This window comes from Rhinoraja longicauda, chromosome 5 (genome assembly GCF_053455715.1).
Source record: "Rhinoraja longicauda isolate Sanriku21f chromosome 5, sRhiLon1.1, whole genome shotgun sequence".
NCBI classification, from domain to species: domain Eukaryota; kingdom Metazoa; phylum Chordata; class Chondrichthyes; order Rajiformes; family Arhynchobatidae; genus Rhinoraja; species Rhinoraja longicauda.
The window spans coordinates 32131730-32149091 of NC_135957.1; the positions used below are offsets into that span (position 1 = coordinate 32131730).

The window sequence follows — 17362 nt, forward strand, 5'->3', positions numbered from 1 at the left end:
TTTCATTCATAAGAAAGTAGGTATAGACAGCGCCAAAAAAACACAATAAAAATTAATTCATGCTCTACCTTGTTATTATTCTGGTCACCACTCACTGCAATAGGATACATGACATATTTTCCACCATCATCATCAGTGGGAGCACATTCATGGCTATCAGGATCATGCTCTGCTCCAAAGTTATGGCCTAATTCATGAGCGGTGACGAGATCGGCTTCCTGTTTTGTAAATTATCATCAAGAAAGCTCTTTGTTATACAGGTCTTTATTAAATGAGCAGCAACAGCAAAGGCATGAAAAACATGCTTACATGTACAGGTCATTCCCAGGTTGTGGCGCGGTCCCGTTCCTGTGAATCGTTCGTAAACCGGAACAATTCACAAGCCGGAAATGCAGCCCCAGACGGCCAAAGATACCTGCAACCTCCCAGCAGCCAGCAAATCCATAGTGCCACTCTTTCAGATGTACAACCTATACATAAGTCAGGCGTTCATAAGTTGAGGAGGACCTGCATATGGATAGTTTTACTCTTTGGGAAATTCATTTTCCATTTCAAAAATCAGTTCAGAGGACCGAATGATTAATGATTCACAATATTTTGTACATTTCAATATTCTATATATACACATTTCTAATTTGATTGTTTTATAAAGAGCAGGCATAGACACAATAGGTCAAATCACCCTCTCCAGTATCATCACAAATCAATGAGTTAATGATTCTAAGTTTTTTACATGTTTCCAAGCCAAAGAGAAACACTATAGCTTCTCTTTGAACACTATATTTGTATTAAGATACAAGGAAAATAAAATCCTGAAATGCAAAAAATTATCTGATATCATCTTTACCATTTTCCCCACCAAATAATTTCATTCATATTTTCATATTCCCATATTTTTTCAAGATAGGAAGCTTTTCAACTCATTATGTCTACACCGGTTCGCACAGCATTCCCATCAGTGCCATTCCCCCATTTTCCCTGTGATTTATTTTCATATACATTCCCATCAACTCTGCCCGAATTCTCCCTATTGGCCACATTTTGCTTAAAATTGCAATTGGAAAATATTCACAGGCAATTTTTGTGACCATGTTGGAATAACATGTTTAGCTGAACATAATCAGTCTGGTTGATGTTTCCTTAGGAGGAAAATAAACAGCAATAAGAAAGATAATGATTCATGTTCAGTTGATTTATTTCCCATCTAATATCTTCTTCCTCCAGTCAGATTTGCTACTAAACGATAAGAATCACCCTAAACTCAACAAGGTCACATATGAAGTTGATATTTAGCAATTCCTCTGGGTATTTTCTGAATGCAATTTTAAGGAAAATATGGCTAATAAGAAGAATTTGGTGGAGCTGATGGGAATGTGTATACCTCTCAGCCTTAATAAACTGCCCCGAGATTGGAAAAACTATAAATTTAAATTAATGAAATTTCAGTGGCTGACAAAGCAGAAAGAATTAATTGCAATATCACAGAACATATGAGCAGGTTCGTATAACAAGGAATAAGTATCCCCAAGAAATTAATTCCTTCACAAAAAGCACGTAGCAAAATTCTATTAAGTCAATTTATAAATAAAATCAAAAACAAGTAATACATAATTTACCTTAGTGAGTATTGTTTTCCCATAATTCATAGTGCTTGTTAATCCTGTATTTAGGTAAACTAGTTTCGACATGATTGGGTGATCATAGGCTGGTGAAAAAACATTCCTAGATGATACAGCTATTGAGGAGGTTTTCCCAAAAGACAAAGACAAAAAATTGTCACTGTTCTAGTCTGAGGGTAGGATTGCAAGTCTTTATTTTTCATATCACCTACTTTTAATTATTGCCAGAAAAAGCCCAGCAAAACTACAAATTAGGAAATTATGGACACACCTCCCAGCAATCCCCATTCTGTGAAAGCAATACCAGGAATTTAGAGATATCAACAACCATCTGACCAGTCTCATGTACATGCAACATCAGCTCCATCTTTGTTACACTAACTTGCCTTCAACATGGTTTCGATAATACAGCCAACTTCAAATTATGACTTTTTTAAAATTAACATTTCTTCAATGCTGAACAGAATTTTGAAAAATAAATTTCATTTAGATTTGGACTTACACGTGGAGTGAATACTTGGTTTTGGAGTTCCAACATGTGCCACCAGCAATGAGATTCACCAGTAGCAGGCATGTGTAAAATTGGCTACACTATTTCATCTCTGTTATATAAACTTGGCTTCAACAATTTGTTCGTATAAAATAATCAGCTTAAACTAGTAACACAATGCATTTTATTCACATTTCTTAACCAATTTAAAAAAAAGAAGAATTAAAATGTTATTTACATTCCGACTTACGTGTGGGGCAAATACCACCTAATGCATGCGGCTTTGGAGATCCAACATAAGCCAGCCCAAGTGTTCCATGTTCAAAGTCTTGGTAGGTGAACAAATGTGCAAGGCAAACTTGGGATGCACTTTTGGCTATATCAGCGCTGAATTGCTTAAAGAAAATACAAATAGAAAATTAACAGATGGAAAACTAAACATTCATGAATTGGGAATTTTGTCTCTAAGTCAAAACAGGACACAAAAATCTATAACTATTGGGTAATCTAGAATATCACCTGAAAGACACAAAAGGCAACATCTCTGGAGCACATGGATGGGTGATGCATTGGGTCAGGACCCTTCTTCAGACCAGACCAAAAACATCACCTATCCATGTTTTCCAGAGATGTTGCCCAACTCATTGAGTTAATCCAGCATTTTGTGCCTTTCTTTGATAAACCAGCATCTGCAGTTCCTTGTTATTGGTATTTCATATGGTCAGGTCAAACACATTCCTCAAAAAGCATTTTATTCTCCATACTTTTTATCCGGCAGAGTGGATTTGTACAGCAATAAAGGCAGAGCCAGGGAAATCAACTGTCTAGTACGACCTTGCACACTGAGTCAATGGTCTCAATGAGTCAAATGCTCTCATTATATGCTGAGAATTCCATAATTCTCTGTAAATTACCTTTGTCAAAAGTAACTAGAAATTATCTAGGCTAGAATTATTTTCCAATTTTTCACTTGAAGGTAGTTCAGCAAGATCTCAGCATAGTTTATATTTGCAAATGTGCCGTCATTGTAGTTCACTTTATGCCAATTTAAAAACCAGCATGAAAAATGCAATTTGTTCCAATATGACATTTGTGTGCGATATATAGAGTGCACCTGCTTTCAATCAGATCTATATCAGACTTCCCAACATTTGATTTTACAAATTCATAACTTTGATGTCCAAAATTCAGAATTTTACATCAAAATTCATAATATGGCGCGTAATGCAACTTTTCAGCAAAAAAAAAGTATGCACATCAAATCATGTGTGAAAAACGACTATTATTTCCTACAGTCTGCAGTTCTTGCACTACATGTACAATGCCAGGCCTATCATGAGTATATTCTGCTATTTATAGAAAGATTATTGAACAGAAATACTTTTTACAACACAAAGAAAAAATTGTTTTGTTTTGTTTTTTCTATTTTGCTTTTTCCTAACACATCCCAATTCTCTTGATATTGAATAAAAGAACAATGGTCATAAAATGTATGACTGTTATGAAGAAAGAATTTCATTTAAAACCGCACATACCTAATTTCATTGAAGACATACTTGCTCCAGTGGTCTTCAACAGCAAATCACAACGGTCTATGTCCCCCCCACTCCCCCCACCCCTACTCTCCTACCCCCTCCCCATCTCCACTCCTCCCCACCCCGTCCCCTCCCCCACTCCCCTCCTCTGCCTCCCACCCCCACTCCCCTCCCCTGACCCCCACTCCCCCTCCCCCACCCCAAACCCCCCTCCCCCCACCTCAACCCCCCCTCCCCTCCACCCCAACCACCCCCCCCCCATTCATCCACCCCATCCCCTCTCAACATCAATGGGCCTCACGCTACGCGGCGAGGCCTAGCCCAGCGAACGGCGGGGCGGGGCTAGGCCTGGCGAGCGGCGGGGCGAGGGGCGGGGTGAGGCCGGGCGAGCGGCGGGGAGAGGCCGGGCGAGCAGCGGGGAGAGGCGTGGGGCGGGTCGAGCGGCGGGGCGGGTCGAGCGGCGGGGCATGTGTTTTGCGGAAAAATGTGAGGCGAAATCGGAATGGCGGAAATGAAATAAGAAAGTGGAAACTTTCTGCAAAATTTGGATGGGTTGGGAGGTCTGCTATATAGCTCTGGTGTCCAACAAAAAATACCTTAAAATCACTATTTTATTAATTCCCCCTTACCTCTAACAGAGGTTTAACATCCCAAGCATTTTTGCCAAATGGATGGGTCCCTTCCATATTATAGTGTCTCGCACCCGAAAAACCCTTGGTTGGTTCTTTATTAACGATGATCTACAATTGAGAATAAACACACCACTTTTTAGTTCCTATAATGTAAACATATGATGAAGCCAAAGAATATGATCTAAAAAGGCTGACCGAAAACTTTGGCACAGGGTGGTTTTAAGATAGATTTAAAAGGAAGAAGTGGGGTAAAAAAGCCACTCATCTTTTGATAACAAGAACAGGAAGACCCCTCTGAGCCCTTAAAATCTGCCCTGCCATTTAACATTGTCATAGCTGGTTTGCCCCAGAGTACAGTGCCAATTGCCGCTAGGCCTCATTTCCCTGATCCTTCAAATATCTACTTCCTCTTTAAATGCCCACAATGATCTAAGTTCAATATCACTCGAGGGTAGATTCACCATCCCCTGTGAACAGGTCCAACACATGACCAGACCTTCATCATGTTACCACATTCCCATCGTTAGAGATTTTCCCCATTTGTGGAAACATCTCACCATCTTGCCTCTCATGCTCCTTCAGGATAATACATGTATCTATAATATGAATCCTCACTTTTCTGAACTCCCAGGAAAATAAATCAAATTTCATTAGCTTCTTGTGTTAGGACATTGTTCTAATCTCAGGAAATTGACTGCTGAATTTCGTCTGCACTGCCTTCAATAAGCTCTGCATGGTATTGTATATGTATCCTGTACTATTGTAATAATAGTTCCTATTTCTAAAACAAACTTCTTACAATAAAAGTCAATATTCCATTTGACTTCTTAATCTGTGCTTGCCTACTTATTTTCAGCAATAGTGCACAAGAATGTCTGGATCCCACTGTACTTCATGGCCACAATTGTCACTATCTGGATAACAGCCTGCCTTTAGATTCTTCTTACCAAAGTGCGTAACCTTGCATTTTCCCCCCATTAAATTCCATTTGCTAAGTTGTCACCTACTCATTCAATCTACCCCCTCCTTTACATAGTCCAAATACCCTCATCACATACTTGTCTTTACATATATTGGCAAATCTGCATACCAAATTTCTCTTCTGTGATACCCAATCTGTGCTAGCACACTGTTAGCTCTCATCTTGTTAACCACCTTGTTAAATGCCATCTGAAAATCCCAAAACACTACATCTCTGGCTTCCTCTCCGTCAATTCTACTTGTTACATCCTCAAAGAGTTCCAGCAAATATGTCAAACACAATTTGTATTTCAAAGCCATGTCAACACTATTACTGCAGATAAATATATATATATTTTTTAAGTTCCCTCTGATTATTGCATTATCCTTGTTGCATATATCTCTAGTGTCCGATCTATATTATGTTCTACATTACCAGTAGAGTTTGGGTGCTTTCGCCAACATTTCCCAATATTTTCTGCCCTTAATTTTGAGCTCTACCCAAATTGATTCTACTTGATTTTCCAAGTTAGAATCCTTTCTCTCCAGTGCCTTTAGAAACATAGAAACATAGAAAATAGGTACAGGAGGAGGCCATTTAGCCCTTTGAGGCAGCACCGCCATTCATTGTGATCATGGCTGATCATCCACAATCAGTAACCCGTGCCTGCCTTCTCCCCATATCCCTTGATTCCGCTAGCCCCCAGAGCTCTATCTAACTCAATCCTTTATCCTATTCTTTACTGTAAAGCAAACTTCTCCTTTTGCATTTTACACACATTTCATCTACAGGTTAGATGTGCATGAATCACTGAAAGTTAACATGCAGATGAAGCCAGTAATTAAGAAGGGAAAATGGTACGCTGGCCTTTATGGTTAGAGGAAGGACTTGCGAGAACAGAGACGTATTGTTGAAATTATACTGTGCTTTGGTGTGAACACACCTAGAATATTTTGTTCAGTGCTTTCCCTCTCAAGGACATACGAGATGGAGGGAATTCAATGAGCTCAGCAAATTCATTCCTGGAATGAGCGGATTGGCCTACGAGGACCAATAAAAGATTGAGCTGATACTCCCTTGAGTTTAGAAGACCGAGAAGTGATCTCAGCAATGTGCAATACTCCTGCAGGATTTGACAAGGTTCTTGCAGAGTGACACTCCCCTGGCTCCCGTGCCAAAGTCTCAAAGTTAAGGAATGGCTATTCAAAACTGACATAATGCCATGAATCATTGGAATTCACCCAAAAGTGCTGTAAGTCAATGAGTTGTGAGTCTATGAACCACTAAGTCTATTCAAGGAGGAGATTCATATATTTTCAGGAGGGATAGTAGCGAAAAATTGGCACTGTGAAAGATCAGCCACGATTCTTTTAAAGCAGAGCTGGCATGAGTGGCTGATTGGCCTACTCCTGCATCTATTTCTTATGCTCTTTTTCTTAAATTGCCTAAATTTCCCTAATTTGCAGTCCATTTACCCCAGCTCTGAAGGACACATCACATTTTATTAAACTAAAGGCTATACGATGGGATTCTTGTTTGCTGGCACCTTAATGATCTTGGTATAGTTCCTAGTTACCCAGTTATGTAACATTGAAAGAGCTAAAGTAATTATAGAAGTTAAGTAGGTTACAAAATGGACTTTACTGTTTTACTACTAACTTTATGGTATTGTCTGTCGAAGCGAAAATGGACTATAACAACAACATATCTCTACTGCTGAATTTTGACACTTGACTTTTACAGTGGGTTAATTACATTGATTATTTCTCATTCTGGTCTCCCATTTCTAGCACTCCAATACATGCTCTTAATTAACAACATTTTACAGTAAAATGGACAGTCGATAACAACATGAACTTCGTCACAAGGTTTCAATCAGCAGAAAGGAACATAATATTGGTTAGTTCTTACATTGATTACAGTTCACTTGCACTGAAACCTCAAATGCAACGCAGTGACGCAGCTAGTAGAGTAGCTGCCTCACAGCGCCAGAGACCCAGGTTCAATCCAGACCTCAGGTGCAGTCTGTGCAGAGTTTGCATGTTCTCTCTGTGATCGTGAGGGCTTCCTCCAGGTGTCCTCCCACATCACAAAGACAGGTTAATCGGTTAATTGACCTCTGTGAAATTGCCCTTGTGTGTAATGAGTGGATGTGTAAATTGGATAACATAGAAGTGTGAATGGGTGATCAATGGTCGGCATGGACTCAGTGGACAGAAGGGCCTTTTTCCATGCTTTGTCTCTCAACTAAAAGATTGAAAAATAAATCCTACAAGTAGTTGTCCTCAGAAGCTTATTTCTGATCTTCAGAACTTAACGCATCCAAGTTTAAAAATGAGCTTAAAAATGATAAGCTTAAAAATGATAAGCAATAAACTTAAAAATGATAGTACCAACTAAACTTAACGCATCCAAGTTGGGTCAAGAAAAGCAGATGTATTAAAAATTCAGAAAAAAATAATTTGGATTAATTTAATTACCTCCTCTATTTGCACACCATAACCTTTGAATCCAGCATCATTCCAAGAGGTATTTTGATAAATGTCATCTACCCGGTCAATCAATTCTATCTGTATTTAGAAAATGAGGTAATAAGCATTTTAAACCGTGAACTGACCGATGAGAAAAACTATGTTCAAACTGGTCACGAACACATTGGACACAGCCCATGCCTCACAGTTGCACCCCAGTCACACTTATCTTTTGAAGATCACAGCTGCCATCCTTACAACCAACCCCACTACCATGACTATCCCTCGAGACAGAGTGAGCCACGTGTGATGAGTAGCTTACAACTGGCGGCCCTTATTAGGTCGGCCCTTGGACCAGGTAATGCCAGTTGGGCTTTACACTTTTCCAAATGTTTGTATACTGATGAGAGGCATTTGGAGGCCACATGCTTCAAATAATTTTAAATATTAATAATAAAAAAATATTAAAATAGACTTAAAATTTCTTTTAAATAATAATAAAACAATAACAAACCATTTACCCCCATTTATCTTTTCAACAAAGAGCAACAGCCCCCCACGTTCAAATAAATGGGGCAGACTAGATGTGCCAGCTGTGGTGACACAAAGCTGAGCTGTGATTTACTAAGTGTATCAGCTACCTCCACTTAGTAAGCTGTGGAACACCTCTAATTCTGTGACAAGTCTCGGGTTGGAGTGAGAGGTCAGATTTAGTTTATTGTCAGATGAACCGAGGTACAGTGAAAAGCTTTCCTTGCGTGCTAACCAGTCAGCAGAAAAACAATACATGATTACAGTTGAGCTATCCACAGTGTACAGGTACATGATAAGGGGAATAACGTTAATAACGTATAGCGCAAGTGTATTCCACACATTTGTGCTGCGGAGCACAGGTGTGATAGTCTGTAATATGCTTATGTACACACTGTAGTTATGAATACCTGCCAGCTAACAACTGCCCAGTACGTATATAAAATGATGTAACTTTCCATATTTATATAATCAGTTATACAACTGCATTTCGGAAGATCAATTGGGATTGCATTTTTTTAAAAACTGGATTCATATTCAGGCATTATTATTGTTAAAAAAAGAAAATGAGAAGTAACTGGTCCAAAATTGAGGTCATTTCAAAAATTGAGGCTTTTTTCAAATCTACGTTGCAAGTCAACATAAATGTACTTTATATTTCATATCAGATCTTAGCCAATTGAGTATTTTTAACACTTGTTTTAAATTTCACCCACCAATTGGATTTGGTAAAACAAGACGTAAAAACGGCACAAGAAAGAAAATGCATTCAAATCTATTCATCATAGGGTTTCCTTACCAAATAATTGATAGTAATACTCTCTTCACCACGCCCCATATGCATGAAAAAACGGTAATCTGCTACCACTAGCATTGTACAGGTATTCTTTTCAGGATCTAGAGGAACCTTTTGTCTTTTTTGTCGCTGGATATATTCTGTCAAAAGAAATAAAATTTTAAAAGAGACGAGTTATATCTTCCTGAAAAACCAAGATGGCGGTTAGAATTAGATAGCTGTACAACTCCAAAATGGTGAGTGAGTGTCCGTCCGTCCATCTCTAAAACTCTTGTTTGTTCCGTACGTCTGAGCCGTAGTTATTTCTCTGTCCCGTTGTTTCTTTATGCCCTTCTCATCCATAAAAAAACGACACAACACCCGCAAAATTTTAGGCCCACCTTACTCACCATGGTCCTGGGGACAATTCATGCAGGCTTCATCCAAATTGGTCTTATATTTTTTAAGTTAGAGAGATTTGAAAGTTTTTAAATTACCTATTAAACCGAGTACTTGCCACGTTCAGCGTATGACGTCACAATGGGACCATTCTGAGTGACGGCCAATGAGGGAGGGGGCCCCCACACTGACCGCCGGGGGCGGGACCCGCCAGAGTGACTGGAGTAGTGGCCAATGGGGGGGGACTGTGGGCCAATGAACTGCCGCTAACTCACCCACTCCATTCCCCCTGAACCCCCATCCACCCCACTCCTTCTCTCCTCAACCCGCCTCCTCCCCTCCCCCCCCTCACCCACTCACCAATTCCATTCCCCATCAACCCCCCCTTACCCCCCCCCTCACCCACACACCCGCTACCCCCTCCCCCCCCCCACCCCGCCACTGGAGGATGAGCTGCGTTTTCGACGACACTGCGATGGTGCAAACAACAGCGACCCGTAGTTTTTCTGGCTTTTGAGGGGGGATGGAGTGGTTGAGTGGGTAAGGAGGGCGGGGGGGGGGGGGTTGGGAGATAAGGGGGGGTTGAGGGGGGATGGAGTTGGGCGAGTTGGGGGTGAGGAGAGGGGGAATAAGGTGGGTTGAGGGGAAGAGTAGGTGAGGGGGGATGGAGTGGGTGGGAGGAGGGGAAGGGGGAGTGGGGGAGTGGAGGGTGTTAGACCAATGCAGGAGAGGTTTGGGGGGTTGAGGGGGAACGGAGTGGGTGAGGGAGGGGGGGATGAAGGAAGGGGGGATAAGGGGGGTTGAGGAGGGATGGAGTGGGTGACGGGGAGGGGAGTTGAGGGGGGATCGAGTGCGTGAGTGGGGGTAGGGGGATGTGAGATGGGGGAATAAGGGAGGTTCAGGGGAGATTGAGTGAGTGTGTGGGGGGGATGAGGGGGAATAAGAAGGGATGAAGTGGGTGAGTGGGGGGAGAGGGGGAGGGAGGAGTGGGAGAGGTGAGGGTGCTGGACCAAGGCAGGAGAGGTTTGGGGTCAATGAGGGGGAGACTGAGCCCACGAGCTGCCGCTAACTTTGATAGATGTGCCCCCCCCCAGGAGGACTGGTGCCCATCCCGGCGTGCCCCGCGCCTGACTTTCCTCCCGTGGTGCAGCACGGCGGCAGAGGGTCCAACAAGATGGCCGTCGCCGACGATCGCCGCCGTGCTGCAGGAGAGGCTTTGGGTCCACGGCTGGATCTGGCTGCAGCGCTGGTGGCACGGGGCCACCGTGAGTGACTCCCTCTCCCCTTCCCTGTCCCCCCTCGCCCGCCCACGGCCCCAGGGGGCACTCCCCGCCCGGCAACGGGCTTCGTCAGTTGGAGAGGGTTGCCAGGCCTGCAGGGTCGTCAGTTGGGGGAGGGTTGCCCCAGGAGAGGCCCGCAGGAGAGATTTGGGCCCAACGGGTCCACCTCAGTCTGGTTCTCGTATAAAATTCATTGACTCTTCACCTTACAGAATTATTTTTTTTTAATGCATCAATCACTGGAAATGACAAACTGCTCTTTTGTAAATAGAACTTTGCCGATGGAAAAACCTCCAAAAGAGTGAAAATGGCTTCCAGCATACTTATGTAGAATGGATCTGCTAAAATCTAATGGCTAGACCAAGCAATAGTTTCTCATATTTAATATTTACTATGTAAAAACATGCACTGTCTAATGCAATAGAATCACAGAATCAAATACATTTAAAAATAGGAAACCATTCACCCTTCTGGTCAGAAAGAGTTATTCCGCACCAGTTTCCACCGCTAGTTCTATTGCTGTGACTGTCATGGCTCCTCATGATCCATATCACTCTATTAGCTGCACTTCCATGTGCCTCTCTGAAAGCCTCTTGCACTCCACTATCGTATCTGCCTGCACCACCACCCCCGGCAATGCGTTCCAGGTCCCCACCACCTTCTGTGTAAATAACTTGCCCTGCACATCTCCATTAAACTTTTCCCCCTCGAATCTTATAGCTATGTCCTTCAATGTTGCACATTTCCACCCTGGGAAAAAAGGCTCTGACTGTTCAGTAAAGCCTAGCATTATTTTATATACTTTATCGTCTCCCCTCAACCTCCAACGTTCCAGAGAAAGTGATGAATTGCAATGATGAAACCTTTCCCTGTAGCTGCAACCCCCTAAACCAGGCAACATTTTGGTAAACCTTGATTTATTCACAAAATGCTGGAGTAACTCAGCAGGTCAGGCAGCATCTCGGGAGAGAAGGAATGGGTGACGTTTCGGGTCGAGACCCTTCTTCAGACTGATGTCGGGGGGCGGGACAAAGGAAGGATATAGGTGGAGACAGGAAGATAGAGGGAGATCTGGGAAGGAGGAGGGGAAGGGAGGGACAGAGGAACTATCTAAAGTTGGAGAAGTCGATGTTCATACCGCTGGGCTGCAAACTGCCCAGGCGAAATATGAGGTGCTGTTCCTCCAATTTCCAGTGGGCCTCACTGTGGCACATTTTGGTAAACCTCCTCTGCACCCTCTCCAAAGCCTCCATGGTTCCTGTATTGGGGTAACTAGAACTGCACACAATGCTCCAAATGCAGCCTAACCAAAGTGCTGTAGAGCTGCCAGACTCTTATATTCTAATATTCAATGCCCCTAGTAATGAAGGCAAGCATACAATATGCCTTCTTTACCATCCCATCTACTTCTGTTGCTACCTTTAGTGAGGTACGAACTTGGACTCCCAAATCCCTCTGCACCAATCCTGTTAAGGGTCTTGCCATTAACTGTATACTCTCTCTTTAAATTCAACTTCCCAAAGTGCAACATCTTCTATTTACTCGGCTTAAATTCCATCTGCCATTTCTGCAGCTGGTCAATACCCTCCTGAATCTTCTGACAGCATTCCTCACTGTTTGCAACTCCTTCAATTTTGGTGTCATCAGCAAACTTGCTCACCAACCCCTCTACATTTATGATATTTGATCTAATTTTTCAGTTGAGACATCTATTTCTAAACTCCATTTACAAAATGATATGTAATCTAACAAAATGGTCTGATGGCGCAGCGGTAGAGTTGCTGCTTTACAGCGAATGCAGCGCCGGAGACTCAGGTTCGATCCTGACTATGGGTGCTGCACTGTAAGGAGTTTGTACGTTCTCCCCGTGACCTGCGTGGGTTTTCTCCGAGATCTTCGGTTTCCTCCCACACTCCAAAGACGTACAGGTATGTAGGTTAATTGGCTGGGTAAAGGTAAAAATTGTCCCTAGTGGGGTGTAGGATAGTGTTAATGTACGGGGATCGCTGGGCGGCACGGACTTGGAGGGCCGAAAGGGCCTGTTTCCGGCTGTATATATATGATATGATATGATGAAAATGAACATTGCATACTTCAAAAAGGTTCACTTATAATCAACATCTGTTGAAGATTTTAAATTCCTTTCAATATAAGGGAGCTTATATAACACAATCTTACATTTGAATGACCTAAGTTACGAAAAAAACAAACTAACCTCTAGCTTAAGATTGAAAAAATGCTTCAAATAAGCGTGCAGAGCTGACAAAGTATTACTCATGATTGAGTAGTCACCAGATTAATAATTACAAAATTAAAAATTCTGCATACATATTTTCAATGGACAATAAGACAAACACGTCCAAAACTTTTGAGATAAAGCCCTCACAGACATCTTGACAGCTGCATGTCAGTATTATATTTAAACCAACTCTGCCCCAATAAATCTAAGATATGAGCCTGAGGCCGCAACATAGTGGCCAAAGAGAGTGTAAATTAACACAATTAGACAGCAGTTTGTCATGTATACCTACCAGTGGAAGCATCTATGTCAAAATCATCCTCTTCATCATAATCATCTTCTGGCAAAAGTTCTGAGTCATTCAGCTTTATATAACCACAAACATTAGATGACTTTAATCGTCCAATTTCCACAATATTTTCAGATTTGTATGCCAACAATTTTTCAACTGGGGCACTATCAATATATCTCCATAGGGGCTAGAAATAATTAAAAATACAAATATACAATTAAAAATCTAAACAATAAAATTTTATATAGGCTTATTCTAATGGTCATCATAAAAAGACAGTAAAGTTAGAAGAACCTGCATCTACAAATCAGAACAGTAAGAGAGTGCGGGGTGACAAACCAAGAAAAGGAGATAGATTCAAAATGATGGAGTAACTCAACAGAACAGGCAGCCTCTTTGAATAGTAGGAATGGGTGATGTCTCGGGTCGAGACCCTTCTTCAGACTGGAAAGGACAGAAAATGAGCACAGGTAGAGGTGAAAGGGCGGAGAAGGTGGGATGAGACCAGTACAGGAGCAGGAAGCTGCAGGAAGGGGGACATTTTGCAGCACTAACATGAAAAAGGCAAAAAGCATCTCTGACTTTGGAAATAGTGCATTGAGACACAATTTGTTGTCTGCCATTGTGGGCACAATACATGAAGGATGCTAAACAACCCCCCAAAAAATTCCTGGACCGACTCCATCAATACTGTGGGTGTAAAAATATTCATAACAATGGGCCAGGACACTAAATGCAAATAAATGGAACATTTTAGGGAAATAATTACTTTTAGTTGAAGAATTCATGTCAACTTTTAAATCACCGAGTAGGTGAGAAAAGGTAGGAGGAATCATAGTTGATGGTAGGAAGGGGGAATGTTCCATTCTAGAGTGGCTGAGGGAGAAATAAAAACAGATAAATATTTGAAGTGGAGAAATTGCAAGAGTCATGAAGAGAAAATGGTTTCGTTTTTAAATCACGACTGCTACTAAGCAGCACAGTTAAGATGGATAAAATTACTTCATGTAAACTCATGGTTTACACACATAAATATTCAGTATTTTCAGACTCTGTTGCATTCATCTTCAAGTGTATATTAGTTTTAGCACATTACATAGAGAGGATGATGTTAGGGATGGAAACCATAGACATCAGGAGAAGCAGTGCACACAAGAAGCCTCCCAGCAGCAGAACGTCTATCAAGCCTTGCCCAAACAAAAGGGTAAATTAAGGGCACGAATACCTCTATGTTATATTCTCCTTCATCAGTAATAATTCTGGCAGTAAATTCCTTCTCGTCAATAAGAGCACGGACTTTTGAACCTGGTTCACCTTTTATTTAAAAATCGTACAATTAGACTTCTGATTCTTCAATGTAGTTTCTAGTTCATTATCATTTCAACTTTTACAGTGATTTTACTTTCAGTTAAGGCATAAAAATGTTAATTGAACAGTTGTTAGTGTAGGAATGTATTTGAGTCACAACACAAGATCTGTGATTTGACATTTGCTCTCGTTGCTGTGAATATATCACATTATTATGGACACATACTCATTACAAATTTGAATTATTTTGGCAACTGTGAAAACACCAAGTTCAAGGATTACAGGAAAAAAGTGACAATCATAACAAAACCATGAACATTTATGTGGCATCAATACTCATTTGCAGTAAATAGCAGTGCCAACATCAAGACAAACATTTATCACGTATTTCAAACCTGCCCTGACAAGGTGCTGATGAGTTACCTTCTTGAATGGCTGCAGTCTTGCTCGTGAAGACACTCCCATGTTGTCGGATTAGGAGTTCTAGGACTTTTTTTTTTTTAGTTTAGTTTATTATCATATGTACTGAGGTACAGTGAAACGCTTTTTGTCGCCTGCTAACCAGTCAGCAGAAAGATAATACATGATTACAATCAATCCATTTACAGTGTATAGATATATAAGGGAATAAAGTTTAGTGCAAAGTAAAGCCAGCAAAGTCCGGTCAAGGATGGTCCGAGGGACACCAAAGAGGTAGATAGTAGTTCAGCACTGCTCTCTGGTTGTAGTAGGATGATTCAGTTGTCTGATAACAGTTGGGTCGAAACTGTCCCTGAATCTCAAGGTGTGCGTTTTCACACCTATACATTTTGCTTGATGGGGGAGGGGAGAAGAGGGAGTGGCCAGGGTACAAGTCGTCCTTGATTATGCTGCTGGCCTTGCCGAGGCAGCGTGAGGTATAAATGGAATCAATAGAAGGGAGGTTGGTTTGTGTGATGGCCTGGGCTGCGTCCACATTTCGCTGCAATTTCTTATGGTCCTGGATGGAGTTGCTCCCAAACCAAGCTGTGATGCATCCTGATAAAATGCTTTCTAGGGTGCATCTGTAACTCAGGGCAGCAAAGAAACAGTAACACAATACCAAGTCAGCGTGCGTGTGAGCTTCGAGGTGGACCCCCAGAAAAAAATGTCCTTGTGCGCCTGCTCACTCGTTCTTCTTGGTGGTCGTTGTTGGGATTAGGGAGGTATTGTCAAAGTAGCCTTCTTAACTACAGTGCATTCTGTAGATTATGCACTTTGCAGATAGGGTGCACCAATGGAGGAGAGAGTAAGTGCTTACAGTGTTTCAAAGGACTGTTTTGTTCTGGATGATGTGGGGCTTCTTGTAAGTTTGTGAAGCTTCTCTTATCCAGGAAAATGGAGAGAATTCCATCACACTCCTGCCTTGTAAATTGCGGAGAGATTTGAGAGTTCAGGGACGAGTTACTCACCACAGGACACTAAGCCTTTGACATACTCTTGCAGTGACTTGACTGGTCAAATTAAGTTTTGGGCCATTGATGAGACCCTTAACCCCAACCTTGATGCTGGAGAATTATAGTAATAACGTTACATGTCAAGAGTCAGATTTTACCTTGATGAGAACTGACACTGCCATCTCCAGACGCCTCTTTTATAGTTTCATAAAGTAAAATGTTTTGGCAATGCCTCATTTAAAACCTCGTGAATTTATATGGAAATACTTGATTGCTAGAAAACAAAATATTTTGTCTATGCCCTGTTATTTCGTTCTGTTTCAATTTTACATAAAATGTGTTATTGCCTGATTACATGAACTCTTAAGTCTCACTGAGTAACTGTCCAGCTGAAAATACCAAGAAGCAGAATAGCATTCTTACTAATGCAACACTAATCTGTGAACAGACAACATTTTCAATTAAAATGCACTTTCATATTCCATTTTTGCCTTTATCTAATATATTTTTCAACATGATCTACTTAATTTTGCTTTCTTTTTCTAATCAAATTTAAATTAAAAAATAATTTCAAATTATTTCTGCTATCCTCATTTTGCAATTTCTTCAGCTTCAAAAGTACAGTAAATCAAAATCCCAAGAGAACAGGCGTTGAACAGATCAGACAAGGGGAAAATAAAATATTTTACAACATTGCTCCTTTAACCAAAATAGTTTCTTCCCATCGCTTGGCCTGTTGGACATGTTCTGTTTGTGTTTCATATTTTTAGCTTTACAGTACTTGCATGAATGAGACTGACAAAATTATTTGGCTAAAATTAAAGCCTGAAGCCAACAGTCTAATGACCACAAGAATTTGGCACGTAAGAGAGAACTCAGTGTCCACTCATGAACACATGAGCAAAGCTTCAAGAATAATGCAGTCACAATGAATCATGCATACCTATCCTCTTACTCGCTTAATATGCCTTTTTTTTAATCCAACCCCTCCATTTACATCCACCCACAGAAGGCTTTGAGTGCTTATCACACTACAAAATATCAAAAGCATACTTTCCTCCCCCTTCCAAATGAAATGAGCTCAGGAAATCAGAAAAATTAATTCAATATCCGAACAAATCCAAAAAATTAACTCCAGCAGTAATTTGTGTTTCAACTGTACCCATAATATTGATATCTCAGAACACTCTGAAGGGCAGTCGCCTGTGAGTGAAAAACAAGGTAGTGAAGAGGAAGGGAAATAATGAAAGGGATGAGAAAAAGCAAGAAAGATCAGGAGGAACGTCATAGATGGTTTGAAGTCCTTGAAGAGGGCTGGAAGAGCAGAGATGTTCAAGGAAGTGGTTCTCGTGGTCAGGAAGAGCGGAAGAGGAAAAGTGTCCCTCGAACATGGGAAACATAACAGGACAAAAATG

General features: G+C 41.2%; 1 protein-coding gene across 3 annotated transcripts in view; it reads right to left on the reverse strand.

Moving 5' to 3' along the window:
• The window catches only part of adam17b (ADAM metallopeptidase domain 17b), a 54815-nt gene that overhangs the window by 21847 nt on the left and 15606 nt on the right, over positions 1-17362 (reverse strand). The window contains exons 4-11 of one of the 3 annotated variants that reach the window (XM_078399246.1): positions 14450-14538; positions 13225-13411; positions 9039-9175; positions 7718-7807; positions 4274-4384; positions 2360-2504; positions 1617-1705; positions 69-218 (exon numbers count right to left, since the gene is read on the reverse strand). In XM_078399246.1, the coding sequence (XP_078255372.1) occupies positions 69-218; positions 1617-1705; positions 2360-2504; positions 4274-4384; positions 7718-7807; positions 9039-9175; positions 13225-13411; positions 14450-14538 (998 nt within the window). Of the gene's footprint in view, positions 1-68; positions 219-1616; positions 1706-2347; positions 2505-4273; positions 4385-7717; positions 7808-9038; positions 9176-13224; positions 13412-14449; positions 14539-17362 lie in introns of all 3 variants that reach the window. The other 2 variants (XM_078399245.1, XM_078399247.1) reach the window with 2 other exon arrangements.